General features: G+C 42.8%; 1 protein-coding gene across 6 annotated transcripts in view; it reads left to right on the top strand.

Annotated features, from left to right (window-relative positions):
* Positions 1–1,278: 1,278 nt before the first annotated feature.
* Positions 1,279–18,682, top strand: part of CNKSR2 (connector enhancer of kinase suppressor of Ras 2) — a 207,641-nt gene continuing 190,237 nt past the window's right edge. For 4 of the 6 annotated variants that reach the window (XM_030960095.1, XM_030960105.1, XM_030960132.1 and 1 more), the window contains exon 1: positions 1,704–1,767. In XM_030960095.1, the coding sequence (XP_030815955.1) occupies positions 1,704–1,767 (64 nt within the window). Of the gene's footprint in view, positions 1,768–18,682 lie in introns of all 6 variants that reach the window. The other 2 variants (XM_030960123.1, XM_030960114.1) reach the window with 1 other exon arrangement.

Genomic DNA, 18,682 nt, shown 5'->3' with positions numbered 1-18,682 from the left:
TTCCTGGGTCTCCAGGGAGAGGCATTCCCAGCCCTATGGCTGTTTTACTCTCCCCCATCACTACTACTTCAGCCTCACATAACGAAGTGGGAAAGCTCCTGGCACTGCCTACACAGCACAAAGGAATTGATTCCTTTGCTATTACCATTTCAGGGCTGAGGGAATCCTCTTTTTTCCCTCACATACAGATAATAAATGTCAGTATCGGCAGTTGGCGTTCAGCAGCCAGCACTGTCAGAGGGAACATCTCGGTGGTCATTGCCTCAGCCTCGGCAGGAGAAGCAGGGTGAATGCAAATGCAGACAAAGTCGTGTATTGGCCAACTTACCAGCAGGAAAATAACCTTTAGCACTATCCTCTGTCTGGAGCTCCAGAGGGGATGCCACCTACTCAGAGCAGAGGCTCCTAGGAAGGGTGCTGGAAAAGGGTGCCACAGCCATCCTAAGAGGAATCGTTGTGCACTTGGGAGGGGTTCCTACGATAACACTGTGCCACAGGGCCCATGGGAATTGCCTTTTTTGGGGTAACTTCCAGGATGATGCAGCCTGGGGAGACAGGACGAGGAGAAAATGAACAGCTCCAGCAATGATGACCCGCTGCAGGGATGGTGGCTTTTCACACCTGCAGCCTGCATACGTTCGTGGTGCAACCCGCAGGACAGGGAGGGCAGAGGAGCACCCGCGGTGCTCTCTCCATGCCGGGGTCGCAGGGGTCCGAGCCCCATTCTGCGGGCTGACTTCGCTCCCGTTTGCCCCATTACCGCACCCTCGGCGTGAGGCGGGCAAACCACAAGGTGCAGCTCCTCTCCTCTCCTCTCCCTCCCCTGCCGGGGCTGCCCCCGCTGCCCGCACACCGCGGGCAAATGCCGCCACCGCACCGGTGCTGCTGGCACGGCTCCCTCGGGGCGCCCGGCGACACCGTCCATCACTGCCGTTTTACAGCCGGGCTTCGCTCTCCCACAAAAAAAAAGAGAAAAAAAATTACTTTTCCCGCCCACGCAGCGATGCTTAATTCAGGGAAAATAAAATCCAACAAACCCACACTCCGAGCGCCAGCTCGGTGCCGCTGGCTTGGCTCCCCCGGTGCCCGGCCCGCCGGGAGCACTTGCTCGGCGCTGCCGCCGCCCCAGACCCCCCTCCCGCCGGCGGCGGCACCTTGCGAGTCATCCCGGCTCCCTCCCCTCCCCCCGCCCCGGGCGGCCGTCGGGTGTCGCTTCCCATTTCACTTGGAGATATTTTCGGGTGGCAGGAGCCGCCTCGTCATTTCCGCCAGGAGAAAAAGACACCGGCGCGGCAGCCGCGGCCGTGGAGAGCCGCGGGAGCCGCTGGGCACGAGAGCGGGCAGAGCCAAACCAGTGCCCCGCTCGCCGCCGCCAAGGACCGACCTCTCGGCGGGGCCGGGAGCCGCCGCCGCTGCCCGCGGGTTCGCGGGGGCGGGAGGCGTCGGAGCGTGCCGCCCCCTTCTCCCCCTTCCTCCTCCTCCTCCTCCTCCTCCCCCTCCCCGCCGAGCCGGCAACATGAACTGAAATCCCCAGAGAGGCACAGAGGCGGCGAGCGAGCGAGCTGAGCGAAGGCAAGCGGGGATATAGCGGCTCTCTCCTCCCGCCGCCGGGATTCCGGGCAGCGCGGTCCCTCCGCCCCGCACAGCCTCGCCCCTCGCCCGGAGAGCGGCGGCCGCCCGAGCCCCGCGCCCCCGAGCTGCCCATGGCCCTCATCATGGAGCCCGTCAGTAAGTGGTCGCCGAGCCAGGTCGTCGACTGGATGAAAGGTGAGGAGCGGGGCCGGGGCCGCGCGGTGCCCTCTCCCATCACCCCCCACCCCGCCCCGCAGGTGCGGGGAGCTCCGCGGCTTTCCCCGCGCGGGGATCCCGCCCCCTGGCAGCGCCGGCTGCCCCCACGCTTTGCCTGGGTTGGGAAGGGAGGCGGGAGGCCGTCGGGGCCGCGTCGCTGGGGCTGGGGGCCGCGCTGCCCCCCTGCCCCGGGCTCAGAGCGGGAACGGCGGCTGGCGGCTATCCATAGAGCTGGGGAGGGTGCTGGGGGCGGAGGTGAGGCTGAGCCCGGGCGTGCCCGGGGTGCTCCCGGGCGGCGACCGCGGTGTGGCGATGGAGCCGCCCCCCAGCCGCCGAGGGACGCGGGAGCGTGTCCGGCTGCCCGCGGCGGGTGCGGCGCGGAACGCCTCGGGAATGGGAGTTCAGGCGAACATGCGGCACCGCCGGTGCTGGGAACGGCCGGGGGAGACTCGGCGGCGACCTCCCCCGCGAGGAGGGGCCGGGGGTGCTCCGCGGGCGGCGGGGCCGGGGTCAGTGCGCGCCCCCGGAGGTGCCGGGGTTCCCCCGCTGCCGGGAAGCCCCGTGCCCGCGGGGGCCTCCTCCGGCCGGGCCGGGGGCTCCGCGCGTCGGGCGGCCCCGTTCGCTTCCCCGGGGACTGCACTTCAGGATCCGTGATTGAAGGGAGCGCGAACAGTCGGGGCTCTGGGCTGAGTGTGGCTGTTCCGCTGCTCCGCTTCTCCCGCTCCCTCACCTGTCCTTTCCTCAAATAAACTCTGATGGGAATAAAATTTGGACCTTTTGGAAACGCTTTTCTTTTATTCTCTGTGTATGCCATTCTGACATGGCTTTAATGCTGTAATGTGAAAAGGTATTTTGTTTTGTAGTTTTTGGTGTGTGTGTGGGGTGGGTTTTCATATTACCTTTAAGTTAGGCTGCAGCTGTGTTTTGAATAAATCACCATCTAGTGTTATATATCTTTTTATAAAGATAGAATGACCGGATGGGTACAAGTTTTGAACAACTGCTACATTGTGGGAGTTCTTTATAACATGCTGTGTGCTAACAGTGTGACAGTTTCATCATCCTTAAAATTTCAGGCATATAGCATATGTTTTCAGTTATTCAATCCTGGCATTTATAGCTGGCGAGTTATAATTGTATTAATAACATACATAGTTTTGCACTTTCAGAAGCATTCTCACTCTATAGAATAATAATTGAAAAGAATGATGTAATACTTTATATCCTGAGAAATTAATAAATATTAATAAAAAACTTGAAGAAGCTACAGATGATCAGTATTAAGAGCAAACCATTTTCAACATAAAAGTGTTTTTTACAGCAATTTCCAACGTTTTTACTTCAAAATGAAAAGATTGTGTAGGACTTTTTTTCTAATCAGTGTCTGAGATACCTTCCCCGTAATTTGGGGAATGCATAAAAACAATGAATTTGCAGATAATGCATTTTTAAAACACCTAAAAAATGTAATACATCAACTACTTTTCATGAATGACAGATGAAGTACATTGCATACTCTGCTTTTGAATTACATTATTATAAAATCAGTAATTTGCAAAGAACAGGCTAAATGGTAGCATTAGAAATTGTGCTCTGCTGGATAAGGGTTTGTAGTTAGAAACCTGTGACTAACACTCAGAGATGCGGGTCTTTTAGAAATAATCATGTAAACTTTACCAAAAAAAAGGCAGTTAATGCAGTCGTGCCCTCTTTCTGGAATACAAAGCCTGCTTTTTAGTGTTTAACCTGTTTTTTTCTAGCCTGAATGTTTGATTGTTTCTCTGGAGGACTTTCATTTTTACGGAGCGAATGCATATATGTTGCTTCATGCTTCCATTTATTCCTTTTGTATTCTGTGTAGCACGGGAACTTTCACTTAGGTGCTGCAGGGAGCTAAAGCACCTGCCTGTGACTAGCACTCTTGGAGAAAAAGCACCTAGGGAGCCACTCTAGTTTCAAAAGCTGAGCCTGGAAACGAGTATGACCAGTAGCTGGGGGCAGGTTTGCTCCTGCCTGATGGGTCACACCTTGCTGAGTTTGTAGGAACAGTGGTAGTGGATAAGGGCAAGCGGTCTTTGCTGCAACAACTTTGTGTTCCTTACTCATAATTTGTAGTGTTGCAAACATTGGTATTGAAATCCATATGAAAAAATATTCCTCTAATGCTTTAAGTGCTTTGTTTCCAGCAAATTCTGTTTCTGAAAGTCCCCAAAATAGCTTATTTGTGTTTTAAGAGGTACCCAAGACAAGTTTGATGAGTAAAACATGAATGTGTCTGTCATGAGAAGTTTGGAAGGAGTGCAGTAGCGGTCTTTGCATTAGCGGCAGTCAAGTCTGGCTTGCATAAATTACATTAAACTTCAAGGTGTGAGAATATTTTGCTGACTTACTGGGGGTTATTTTACAGAATTATAAATGCTGAACTTGGTTTTAACCTCTTCCTTGAACTAAGTCCCCGGCTATGTCAAATGCCTGCTCAAGCAGCTCTGTAAAGAAAATTCTTCCAAATAGATTTTGATGTTCAAAGCAAAATCTTTCCTGAAAAAGGAAAATCCTACTGTTCAACATTGTTTACAGTTATCTGAAAGCAAGGGGAAATGAAACACTTTAGATTTTATTGTTCTCAGTGTTTTTGTGATGGTCTTGTTGGTACGACCTGAACATTTGCAGTAAAAGGCCTCATCTGGAATTCTTTATTTAGGCAAAAGAATCATTACCTCAGTGGCATTTTGCTCAGAGTAGTGATAAAGCACTGGGCCTGAAATTATAAGATGTGAGAAATGAACATGGGGAAAGTATTTCAACTCAAAGTGGTTAGATGAAAGTGCCAATCCCTGGGCTGGATGTTTGTATAGGAAACAGACTCAAGACTGGGTATTCATGGAATAAATGCAGTTTCTCCAGTATCTTGTCAGTTTTTGATTCCTTGACAGACACATTGTCTGTGGATTCCTGTAATGGCCTAATGCCAGTGCTGCTGAGTTACAGAGTTCTACCTGGAACTGGTTATACAAATAAGTAACTACCGAAATTTTGACTATGAAAATGTGTTTAACAAGAAGTAGTGGACCAAAGTATCAGTTAAAACTTTGTAAGTGAATGGGGCAAAGTGAGAAAAGCCTATGTCGGTATATGAGTTTTCCAGGGTTTAAAGCGAACCCAGAAGAGTAACTGTCATAGAGCTGGAAAAGCGTAGATGGATTAGCTCATCTCTCCCACAGGATGGCATATTGTACATGCAGGATAAAATGAGTATTTAAATTGATTCAAACAATGTATTATTGTGCTTTTCATACATTTAGTACTAATTTTAAGGCCCTGTAGGGATCAGTGAGATGAAAGCATGTCAGCCACCTCCTCTGCCTCCCCTCTGGAGGACATGTGTGGATTCCACTGCCGGGTCTCAAGACGTTGACACCTTACGAAGGCAAGTGTCATCAAACGTCACGGCTTTCACTCACTCAGGAGGGCAACATGCCAGATGTATTTTCGATTTCTGTGGCTCTGAGGACACTTAAAGATACTCAGTTACTTACCAAACATCAGGATGTTTTTAACCGAATCTTCTAATCTAACTTCTTTGGTCTGAGGTTATTGATGATTGCTATATTTTGATAAGGGCTTGCTGCTTTTAACAGTATTCGAATTTTGATTCAGTACCAATCTCTCAATGGCAGAATCTGTTCCAAAAGGCAGTCCACCTGAAAAAAATCGATATTACTTTATCTAACAAAGCCTAAATATTTATTTTTTGCTTGCTGAATGATAGCTCATAGGACTTATATGAAACTCGTACAGCTTAAGCTGTTGTAATGGAAGTCATAATCAAGAAACTGACATCTGAGGCATGGGGCTGCCTTTAAAGTCTTCTAATGCTAAGGAGTAGGGCTTTTAACCTCTATAAAGTGTACCCTACCAGGGTTTAGAGGGATGCAAATATTTAGAAGGACTAGGGGGAGAGAAGCAGAAATATGAATGCGCTAGCAAAGTGAAAGCAGAGTGCAAAAGTTCCCCATCTGCATGATTGAATATTGCATGGGTTTGAGAACTGTTTCTGTCTGCTGTTTGTGTGCTGAAGTTCATGTCCATTTTCAGTGGCACGTGTGTTTGCAGAGTCATCACAGGCTGCCAACAACTGTGCTCCACTTGGTGTAGTGGGAATTATATGTTATTCATCAAGAAAATGCAACAATTTGTGGGAATGCTCTGACACTAAATACTCCAGTACTTAATGATGATTTTAAAAAAGTATTGCCATGGGGATCCTCCTACTCCTGTTCGTGCGTATATAGAGCCCCAGGACTGCTTTGGCAGCGCCCAGGTTCTGCTGCAGTTCCTGAACCATCAGTTAGCAGCAGGGAAGCTCATCAGTGAGGTCACAAATTCTCTCACAGCTCTGGGATCTAACAAATCAGTTTAGGCCTTAAAAAAAGTAGGGGTGAATCCTGCATTCAGGGTCACTATCAGATCAAACTCATTCTTGGCCATGGCTTTCTCTAAAGACTGACATGGACTGGGTTTAGGGGGGAGCTTTTTCAGGAGGATAGGATGGACTACAGTGTTACAAAGGCATGTGAGCACCTACTTTATGTTATAGGGGGGTGTGCTTCCACAGATGTATGTGCCTTATTTAGGGTTTTCAATTTTGTCCATCATTTCTAGTTTTTCTTCTAGTGGTCTATTAAGTTAAAGCTTCTTTCTTATGCTACTTCCCTTCACATTGATTTTGGCAGGGCCCTTAAAAATTGTGACTATTGGAAATAATATGGAAAAGGCTGAGTTGTCTCAGGAAAAAAAAAGCTGGATGAGGATATGAAAAACACTTGGATTCTGAAACTTTGATTCCTTGTCAAGTGTGTGTAGGTGACTGATGAGCGTCAGAATAGTCATCAACTTAATAGTCATTGCTAAGTGCCATATGTGGAATAGATCAGGCATTTTACAATTTGTCAGCATGAAACCATTATTTCCTTTCTCCAATGAAAAGCAAACTAAAATTTTACAGTATCGGAGGGTACATGTAGTACTCCATTAGCTTTGAAGTGATGCTATTAAATGGATTTATGGCTTTTACTGTAAAGCCTAGCAAAAAAAGCTGTAGAAAAATATGAAATAATGGCATAGCTGGAGTTTAATTTTGATGAGCACACAACCTCTTTAATTTATGGGTATTTACTCTGTAAGAAAGTAACAAGAATTTTAGTCAGACAAAGCGGGGGACTTTTTGGAGAGGGGAGTTCATACAAAGACAGGTAGTCAGGAGTCAAACTGCACTATTCCAAACTTTAGTTTAAAGGACTCTGGCTTTAAAACTGGACTGAAAGCAGTGCTGGAAGATCTCTCTCTCTCTAGTTTGTTTATTTTTCCTGTGGATCTCTCACTTTTTGCTTGCCCTTCTGACATGAGGAGTTTTAGCAGTATCAATGGCTGCCACATCAATCACGATGAAATGTTTTAGAGCATCTTTGTTTGTGATTAGAAAACCTCTCCTGCCATTGTTTATCAGCAGAAAATGAAACTGCAATTGCAACTGGGATGTGTCAAAGCCTAACAGCCGGGTGTTGCCATAGCAAAGGCGATGTTACATAAGCAGCCACTCTGCAAATAATTCGTGCAGCCAAATTTTAAGCATAACATCAGAATTCATTTCTAAATTTATGATCTTTTAGGAGGGAGCTTTCCTAGATGAGGTCATTTTAGTCGCTACTAAAATTGATGTGCTTAGTTGTGAAGCTCTTTTAGCACTGCCCATTTACACCTTTATTTTGTTTGAACATATTGTTCTATTTCTGAAACATCTGTTAGTTTAAATATGGCCTCACAATATGTTTTCTCAAGTGGTTTTTTGCAACAGTTCGGTACAGCTCTGTATTTTGATCTTATTCAAATTTATTTGCACAATGCAGTATTAAACCAAGCAATTTGCAAATGCCTTTTCTGGTTAATGGATGTCAAGAATTTTGCAAGGCAGGAATATAAACCAGATCACTTTTCAGATGAGAGGATTGAAATATATATACTGATGTATTTTTAGAATCTTTGCAAGTAGTTGTCTTTAAGCACTTTAACAATAATAACCCAGGCAGTTTTATCTTCTAAACCCTAAACTGACAAATGGTCTAGCCTTTCTGTCTGATCTGCAAAGTGTAGATAACCATTTAATCTCAGTTAAGTTGCTGTAGCTTGTGATTGTACTGTATTTCCCAGAGTCAAATAGTAATATTTGTTTCCGTTTTCCAGAGGAATAAGGAGAAGCTGTTTCCTAAGAAATTTCTTCCTGTATAGGCTTGTATTCAAAGGTGTGTAACAAGGAGAAAGAACTAATTCTTTAAGGCTTCCATTCTGTGTAACTGCTTTATTTTTTCCAAGAAGTTACAATGTCCTCATTAAATCGTAACTGCATGGAGGATCACCTGTAGCAAGGGCTTACTTTCATCAGGATAACAACTTTAGGTTTTTAGATCCAAATAAAGCAAAACTGTGCTTTCACATTTACTACTTAAATTTTCTTAATGAATACTTTAAACCTTCAGTTTAGAAGCTGAATAGTTACCAAGACAAATGCTGAAGAATAAGTTCCCAAATACCTTGTTAAAAAAATCCTGTCTGGAAATACCGTGTTGGGAAATTCTGAAAGGTCAGATTTTCTTCAATGGTTTCTTCCAGCTTTTCAAATGCATTTACTTTCTCTAAAAGATGAAGTGAGTGATGAAATTAATCCCTAAAAGATGAAGTTTTCAGATGAAAAATTTTGGGGGCCCAATATTAGGCTCACGTTATAAGAAATCCACACAAATCTGCCACACAAATCTGCTCAGAGCATTGTCAATTTCCTGTTATGAGACAGGCCTAGCAGGACAGTTCCTCTTCAATTTAAAATAGCTGATTGTCCAAGAGCAAGCATCTACTGCTCCTCATGATGTTCCTTTCTTGCTCTTGAAGGATGAAGGGCTGGAAGACACAGATCCATGGGTCTGGGGCAGCCAAGATCTGGAATGCTTAATGCATGTCCTCTCGTACACACATTTTTACCCTCCCTGCGTATGGGGCTTAGTAGATATCTCGGAGACAAAATAAATTTTTCCTCAAGGTTTTCAATGCAGGCATTTTTCTTATGCAAAGGGAGTCCAGCACTGTCTATAGCCAGTGATTTTATAGTACTGGAGGCTTAAAAATCTACCCTATTTTATAATACTTATCTGCCAGACAATATTATCTTGAAGGAACTAGTTGTGGATGTCATCTTGTAGGATGTTTGGCATTTCCAGCTTATCCTTTAAGTAGAAATTTAGGGCACTTGGTACCTTAGATGAAGTGGCTAGAACAGTAATTTCAAAGTGTTTGGCTTTACATGATTAACATCTGCTGCAGTGCCATATGGTGGGAATTTCCAAGTAAACTATTAATTAATATTGGAGTGCACCAAAGTAAGCCTTAATTAAAGTATATTCAGCTTAAGTGCATTATTTTAATATAGTCAGTTACAAAGTGCTGTACTTTTGTATTGATACCTTTTTCTGTTGTGTGAGGAAGAGGGGGAAATGTTGATGAGAATTATTTGAACCTTTAAATTGAAGGTTCAAGTAGCTTTTAAAATAAATGGTTTAGGACTCACATCAGCCTCAAGCATCCATCAATTTAAGGGTCTATATTGGTGGTGTTGAGTTGTGCTTTGTGAACGCTATGGTGACTCCTCTGCTAGGGTTTTACTGGTGTGGGTGGTCAGAGGGTGTCCAGCAGAGCTGCACGAGCCATTTTCACAGAGCTTCAGATATTGCTAATGGGGCTTGGCCTGTGCCATGGGGTCTAGTAGCACTGGTGGGATGATACATTCCTGTGTGAGCTGCCAGAATAGTCTGGAGGAGTGTTGGGGTAACAGCTGAGGTTGTCCATGAGCGTGGGTAATGCTGGGACCTCTCGTGGCCTCTTGTGTTGGGAAGGATGAGCATACCCATGGATAGAGCTGAGCAGCTGGCAGGCTCACCTCTAAAGGGCTCTTCCTCCCACAGGCAATGGTTGTCAGCTGTAAAGAAGTTGATAGCATTACTGGTTTTGTTAAAATGTAGAATTTATTTTTAGTTTGGCCAGATCCACCAGTTGCCAGTAGCTACAGCTATAAATGACCTATTTTTAAATATGTATTTTTCCCCTGTTTTCTCCTCCTTCTTTATCTCCTTTCTCTTCTGGTAATCTTCACATCAATAAGAAGGTGAAGAAGTCCTTCCTCTGCGTATTGAGGCCAGGTACATATAGGTGGGATGTGCCAGTGTTGTCTGAGTAATTCGCTAGATGGCATTCTTCCCTCTGAGTCAACGCTGAAACCCTTCATGGGCATGACAGGAGAACTTAGTCGTTTTAGTGAGATGCCAACCTGAAATGTTGACCAGGTGTGGTTGCTGAAGGCTTGCTTCATAGTAGTGGGAGAGTTAGCTGCAGCATGCTAATTAAATTCCATGTTAATAATTAAAAGCTTTGTAATTGGATTCCCCTCATTGATATCCATTACTGACATGTGCCTGCCTTACTTTCTTTAATTGCTTTGTAGTTTTGTTGGTTGCTTTTGTGTAGTTGGTAGTTTGATTTGCAAGGTGCAGTGCTGTTCTTGTCCTTGTTTTGTTTCAGATTTTTCTGTTTGAAGAAATATTGGTAGAGGGATCTCTTGAACACAAGGTAGAAGTTGCTCTCTGAAAAAAAATCTTTGGTTGTGTACACTGAACAGTTGTGAACCTGTGCTTGTCCAGCTTGGTGTGCACTTGTGAAACACCAAAAAAGTAACAATTTTCTTCTTGCTTAGTTTGAGTGAAGTGTGACTGGAGACTTTTTTTTGAGATATCTAAGAAGTACCTTCTTGAGTGTTCAGCATTGACTGACCTCTGGCTGTCTTGTTTATTGTTGCTTTATCATCATGGATAGAGCCATGCACCTTTGTCTCCATTTCTCTTCAAAGATCAAGAATGGCTGCTTTTGGTAGACTTTATTTTATTAGAGCTAATATGAGAAGAACCCAAACCAAATGTATTAGTGTATTTTTATTTTGGTAGTCCACTTACACTTGTCTCCTAAATTTTCTGTAGATGCAGGATGACAAAACGGTCCTTACTGCTTTTCTAGAGGTGTTAATTATTTCAAATGTTGCAGTCTTCAAATATTTTCAAATAAAAGTCTATGCTAGTTTAGCCTGGAATGTGGAGGTTTAATGTTTCTAAAATTTCTTTTAATGTTTTTTGATGTAGTGTTGAGTATTGTGCCCCACAAGTCCTCTTGGAAATACCAGCAGTCTGCCATTTCACTGCTGGATACTGGACTTCAAAAGCAGATGTAGGTTTTGTTGCTTCAGTCATTATTTCATTGTATGTTTTAAACTGCCTGGATCTTAGCTGTTTAATGCAGTCTGGGGTCAAAAGCCTGTTTCTGGAGTTCTGATAACTGAGTCCAAGAGCACAGTGTAGTGTGAATAATTTGTCATGCTCTGCATGTGGATTTGACAGAGTTTCGGTCTGGAAGTGTAATGATTGCACATAAAAAAAATCCATATAAGTGTCAATCTGAACTTTTGAGGGACATAGGACAGATTATCATTAGAAAAATAAGACAGGTCTATGACAGGACTCCTTGAGAGCAAGTAAACTCATTTTTAGAAAGAACTGGATAGTTCATAGCCTTCAAAGTACTGTTTTAATTATGAATGCTTTAGCAAACTTCATTACTGAGAGAGCATTTGGATGTGTAATGAGTTATGGTGAAGCTACTGTTTGCAAGTATAGAAAGTATAATGTATATGTAATCATGAAGTTTCTGCATTTCCTATGATTACCATGTTTTCTTGTTGGTTTGATAGGATTTTTTGGATGTGTTTTTTGTTGTTCTTGTGTTTTTGTTTTTTTTTACAAATTTGTTTTGGCTTTCCTGATGTACCTTGGCTTGAATAAGACAGCTGAGGAGTACTGGCAATGAAGAGGTGGTAGCCATCTCACAGAATCATAGAATTGTTGGGGTTGGCAGGGGCCTCTGGAGATAATCCTGTCCAACTCCCGTAGCAAGGAAGAGTCACCTGGAGCAGGTGACACGGGAATGTGTCCAGCTGGGTTTTGGATCCCTCCAGAGAGGGAGACTCCACAACCTCCCTGGGCAGCCTGTTCCAGTGCTCTGCCACCCTCAATGTAAAGAAGTTTTTCCTCATGTTAAGGTGAAACTTCCTGTATTTTAGTTGCTGGGCATTGCTTCTTGTCCTATTGCTAGGCACCACTGAAAGCAGTCTGACACCATTTTCTTTGCCCCCATTTCCCTTATGGAAATGTCAATATTTGAAAATGGTCTTGACATTTTACCATTCCTAGGTCTTGAGAAACAGCAAAACAAAAATTACTTTTCTGTGGAAATCCCATGTACTGGATAGTATTTGCTAGATGAACAAAAGATTAAATCTGTTGCAGAGATCTAAAGGTAGTTTCTTTTCAGTTACTAAAATTCTACAAAGTTAGTTTACAAGGAGCTCACCATTATTTTGGTTGATCTGTCTTGGACAGTAAAACCCTTTCCTGTTACTTATTTGGGCATCATCTAGTTTCTCTCTTGCATCTTATCTGTTCTTGTTGAGCTCACTGTAAGCTGTGCTGAACTATCCAATTGTGAACTGGAGGTAACTAATGCTAATGAGCTATGAATGAGTAAACCTAAACAGACTGGGCAATTAATGCCTGCCTCAGTTACCAGGGGTTTCATGGATATTCCTGACACCGTTGCCTTCCAAAGTGGGGTGCAGTGTTGTTCTTGCTGCCTGGGCATCCAGCTGCTGTGACTGTGGGACAGAGGCTTGAGTCTGCAGAACAGCATGTCCTGAATGTTTTTCACCTCTGCAGATCTGAGCAAATTCCTTTTTAGAGGAATGAGTGCTCCGTTTAATAGAATAACTGAACATAGAACTTCAATATGTGACAGGTCTCTTCAAAAACCCAAAAATTAATTAAAGTTTGTTTTCTAGTTCAAGAGATGGTAAAGCTGAATACAAACCTCGCTGTCCACTCTGTTACTAAAAAAAAAATTTAAAAGACCGTAACTTTACAAAACATTTGTTTTTTGGTTGACAGTATATTGTAGTCTGTGGCGGGAATGGTGACATTTTAAATTCAAAGAGAAAATAAACATCTTATAACTTTTCATTTGTGCATGTACAAAGGCAGAATGAAATAAGACCTAGGAACTGTAACATTGTCATTTCATTAGATTTTCTAACTTTGTGTTCAGCAGTGTGGTATAGGTAATTGACTTGTATTATCCGAAGAATTAAAATTGTAAATCCTAAGAATTAAAATTGTAAACCCTAAGCCTTTCCCCTCTTGTTTCATGCTCTCAAATACTATGAGGAATTTCTTGCAGAGTACTGTTTTGATAAATCTTACTGTATCAAACTTAAGAAATTACAGTGAGACCTCTGAAGGCAAAGATTGATGTGTGTTGGGATGTAGTCTCAATCAATGGTAAATTTTTTTGTAAAATGACAAATGTATCTAATTTTCTTTTGATAGAGTCTTTGAAAGTGTTATAGCAGGTCACAAACTGTAACTCAAAGTTTCGGAGTTCAAAGTATCTCAGTAATGCCAAATGTTAGGCCTGTACTCACTAGAAGGAAAGTGGCTTCCAGTTTACAATAATTCAAAAATGGGCATAGAAGGAGCTTTTTGGTGGTGTGATTTTGGTGTTTAAATATCAAGAGATGATTTTTTAAATTCTTGTTTGTTTGCTCTTGTTTTGTTTTGTTTTTGTTTGACGCTCGCTATTTTAGGATTTTTTTGTCCCTGTGGAACCGCTCAAAATAATAAATAGTTTAATGGTGAAATTATGCCATGAGTGTTGAGAATAATAAATCCTTGTAGTTTCTGTAGAAGAGCACACCCTTCTTGAGTGAAATCAAAGACACTAAGAACAATTGCCTTGAACTTTTGATGAGTTCTTAAATGTGCTTCTTTCAAAGTTATTATCATATGACAGATGGGGAGTGAGCTAGCCGAGAATTCAGAGAGGTCGGATACGGTCAGGTATAAAGAATGGTCTGCCTGATTGGTTTTTTGGGGATTTTTTTACCCTTTTCCCCCCCTTCCCTTAATGACTTTTTGCTGTGACATAGGTGACTTAGAGTTTGCTCTGTGCACTATAATCCAATTCCTTTGTTTAGTCAAATGAATGTTTTTTGTTTTGTTCTGAATTTTAGCTATTGGTTTCTGCATTAAATGTGCATATTTAATTAGGATATGTTATTAAAGATTAGATTCTCACAATGGGATGTGTGCCAGCTGATGAAATGAAGTCATGCTTGTCAGGAGATAGTAAATAATAAGCTTAGGAAGGTTTAAAAGATGTGTCTTGCAAAACATTAGCCCCTGTAATGAGTGCAAAGGGGCAACAGCACATAAATATAAATTGTTTTTTCTCCAGTGGAGCCGTTTGAATATGAGTTTGCTTAATTTGAATTAAATTTTCTTTTACCAGTTTAATGAAACAAGCAAGAAGGGATATGTGTCTTTTCAGAAACCAGTTTCCCATCCCAGAACAATGGCTTGTTTTGAATTGAAGGGGAACAATCCAGCATTCATGCAATATCTTGTAATCTCTGTTCACAAAACCACTTTAAGAAATGAGAAACTGCTGTCCAGTGAATCTCCATTTAGCTGCAAGGATGTGTCTTGGATTCCCAGCTTTGCTTCCAGGACTGTCTGTATTTTGTTCTTCATTTTACTCAGAATCTTCTGATCATGGGTGCAAGGGCTGGGAGCTTAAGGTTCCCTGTGCTCTTAAATGCCTTGAGCATCCTGGCTGGTGTGCCCAGGGTGGCGTTGGCAACAACAGGATCTGGAGGCAGGGATGTGCCTGACTGCATGCTAATTTGATCAGACAAAACTGCCTGCAATCATGCCCTGTGATCTGAAATTCAGGCATCTAATTTCTGTCTTCAAGTGCCTGAGTCTCTCTCCTTGGGCCTGGGCAGACTAAGTCTTCTGCTAATAATATGTGCAGTGGGCTTTCCACTGATGTTTTTGATGTGGCCCCTGGTGCTTTTGGGAAAAGGAGCTGCTGGCACAGCCCTTCTTTGGGTTGCACCTCCAGCCCAAAGGAGAGGGGAAGATGAGGACCTTATGTTGGAGTGCAATTGCATGATGTGGAAAGCAGAGCCCCTTAAGTGGAGTGGACAAAAAAAGGTCTATTATATATAAACACATATTCTTAGTCCTTTTTTTTTTTACATTATAAAATGTATTACCCAATATGCTGTGGGTACCATGTTGCCATTTTGCCAATGCACAAAACACTGGTACTCAATACTGGAGGGACTTAGAATATCCTACAGTTAATTTTTCATGAAACTCTTAGCCCACGTGTCTGAAAAATGATAGAAAATGGTCATTTTTACTGCTGAATTTTTTTTCTTTGTGCTGCTGGACCCCCTTTATTGCTGGCATTTCTGGGGAATTACAAGTATTGCAGTAGCAGGAGAAGGGGCTGCTCATCACCTGCTACTTGGGGATACTGCTCTGGTTCCTTCTTGTTACAGGGGAGGGAGAAGGTTTATTGTCTTATGTCATCTTCAGTTTTGGCGCACTGAAGCATTTCTAACTGACTGTCTGCTTTTTTTTTAATGAAAGAAATTTGTCTTGTAACAGCTTAATATGCCCAGCTAATTAAAACCACTGTTATATTACTTGCCATGTATCCTCTTTGTTAGGCAGAAATTGTTTGCACTTTGGCAGATTAATTTCTTGTTGATAATAGTTTTGTAGGATGCTGCTGGCTCGGACTTATATAACTTAGAAATAATGAGGTTTTTAAAATACTGGCAAATACAAAGTTTTGTTAATCATTAACACAGAAAACATTTTCAGTCTTGTTTAGCTTCATAAGATATGGTTTGTTCTGCCTGTGTGAATGCCTCTGCCTTATGTGGAGACTAAGCTGAGTGACCTTTAGTTTGATACGTGAAGCTTGGGAATGTGTTTTAAGTGAAGGAATGGTTACAATGCCACAGTCCTTTTCTAGTAACCTTTTTAAAAGGAAAAATGCTCTTTTTTAGTGAAGAGGCAGGATTGTCTATTCTTCCTTAGGCACTCATGGTGGCTGATGTCTTTCAAATTACTTGAGGCATTGTGTGTTTGTTCTGTGGTATCCTCATTGCAGAGCTCTCATTTCTTCCACACCAATCTGAGCTCGCACAGGTGGGACTTGGAGACTGCTGTGCTGCCTGTCACTCCTGATTTGAGACTGGAGGTCTGAGGAGCTTCACCCACCTGGGAAGACTGAGCTGCCTCCTAAACAAACCATACTTTTCCTCCTGTCTTTTGCCAAAAGCTGTGGGGTGGATTGAGGATTAACAACCTCATTACTTTTGTCCCTGCTGTCAAGCAGTCCCTTGAAAAGGTTTTTGGTGGTCATGATGATGCAGATTCTTTAGCACATTGAAAAGTAAAAAAGTCATTATTAGTGGGTTAAAATTACACACATGAGATTGGATTCTTTCTGAAAATACAGGAGTCTTAAAAATTAAGACCAACCACCCCCATCTGCCCAAAAGTAAGGGATGGAGTGGCCTTAAGTAAGCATCTCTCTTCATCCCTGAGTGAAGAGGATGTTGCAGCCTGAATGGCACCAGACAAGGTGAAGTAAATAATCGTGTGGGCTATTTGGAGGAAGAGATCTGGTCACCCAGTGGTAATTGCTCATACTTCTGGCTGAGCAGTAGAAGCCATCACTTTTTGCTATCTGGTTCACCATTATTCTGACTGAATGTAGGAGAGAAGAGATGTTTATAATTCATAACCCACTATGTTGGAAGAGGCCTGGTGCCAGCAACCAACTGAATGGGTGCCTCTTGTCTTGGGCTCTCTAAGATGTAGGCCCTGTATAACTTTGTCACATGTAAAAAGAGAAAGACAATTTATGAACAGACAGAAAAAAAGATACTCAAACCTTTTGTGTTATATCTGTTATCTGATTATTTTAAGCAAAAGAAAAGCCTTCAGTATAAAATCCTGCCTGGCATAACTGGTTTGATCTTGCACAACACATATTACTGTTACATTGATAAGCAAGACACTGGAAGACAAATTTGTGTTGATGGAAAATAAGCAAATACACCAAAACCTAGTTCAGAAGTTCCTTGAAGCTTTATGAGAAATACCAGAGCTGTGACAAAACACTGGTACATGGTGTTGCAGTGGCTATATGCTGACTCTGCATCCTGTTTATTCCAAGGGCAGAAGGGACTTCTGTACGCCCTGCCCAGTAAGTCACCAGTTGTGCGTCGGGCTGTAATAGGACTGCAAGGATTTTTAAAAGTGCTCTGAAGAGAACTAAGTGTACCAGATTATTTGGTGAGTCTGTACAGTATGTTCACGTGTTAAAAGAAGCTCAGAATACCAGCTGAGGTCTTCGAGAGTACTCACTGTTAGTAATGATAGTAAATGCTGACATTCTGGTAAGCTCTAGCTGTTATTTGCACCAGTATTTGAGATGTTTTTTTAAAGGAACATTTTAATGGGTATTTATGGACTTTCTCAAGGAAAATTTGAAATTACATTATCTTACAGTTTGAGACTAAACACTTTATGAGTTTGCATAAAAGAAATTATGATACTAAGATACCAACACTGCTAGAAAAAGCATTGTGACATAGAAATTACAGAAAACAAAAAGTTACCAATGCAACATATCATGTATAAAGGATACAACAATTTTCTTGTTTTGTTTCCTAATGGTAAAATATTATGACAAATCCTTATGGCATTTACCATAGGCCACAGGTGGATTACAGGGAGGGGCAGGTGGAGATGCTTTCATACTCTTGGAAGAGGGACTAAAAGAAGGTCCTTCTGGGTGTGTCTTTGGCATTATTGGTGTGGACACTGAGCTGCTGATTTGGGAGCAAGGTGTGAGGGTGGCAGGGTCACTGCTGGAGGTGGCTCTGCTGCTGGCCAGGGGGGCATCTCTTGCCACAGCCCTGAGCCTCCCAGCAGCATTCCTGGGTTATTGATGTGCTCAGCAGGGGGAAGTTGCCGGGCATGTGAGATAGGCCTGCATCCAAGGAAAAGAGAATGAGAAAGTCTCACAGTTAACAAAGAGAATTCTTTCAGGTTGGTTGATGTGTAGAAGGCAGGGGGAGAGTGGTATTGGTGATATTGTGGTTTTATTCGAGTTAGGTTCTGAAATTGGTGACTGCCTCGGGCTGTGTGGGGCAGGGCAAGTGACAGCCTTCCCAGCAGGTGGGTGTGAGCCAAGGCACCTGGTGAGACAGGTGAGAGGCAGTCCTAAAGGGAGTCACTCTGTGTCACCGGTGCCAGCAGGTCTGGGATGTTCTGATTCTGACTCAAGCCAAGCAAAAGAGTCAAGTTTATTCATTGCTCCACTGTGTAGTGAGAAGCTCTGTAAGAATTGACAGTTTTGTTCTGAACACTCATTAGCACTTCAGATTAGCTATTAAAGGACATGAAACGTTTAATCACCATGTCTTTTCTTGTTAGCAGTAGTCACGAGCAGAATACTTTAAAAAAATTTGTAATTAAGTAAAAAATTGTACTTTAGCTATTTTACTTGGGATGCAGCAATTTCTGTCATTGAGATTACTGCCCTGAGGAAACTACATTTTCTTCTTCCTTAAATAATGTTTTTTAACTCTTGAAATAGTAGCATAATAATTCTATTATGCTGAGAGGATCCCCTTTTACTGCCTCTATATGTTTGGGCATTTCTAGTGTGTCGTGCAAAGGTGGAACTTCTAGTCATGATTGAAACTGCTGATTTCTCATCTTCCACAGTCTGCTATTTAATGAAATATAAGCGTGATACAGCAGTTTTCTGTAGCAGTGACACATTCATTGAATTGCTTTTCTCTTCCCTAATACTAGTTAGC

Source organism: Camarhynchus parvulus, chromosome 1 (assembly GCF_901933205.1).
Source record: "Camarhynchus parvulus chromosome 1, STF_HiC, whole genome shotgun sequence".
NCBI lineage: Eukaryota > Metazoa > Chordata > Aves > Passeriformes > Thraupidae > Camarhynchus > Camarhynchus parvulus.
Note: the sequence above shows the minus strand (reverse complement) of the source record. Positions and strands in the feature narration are given on the sequence as shown.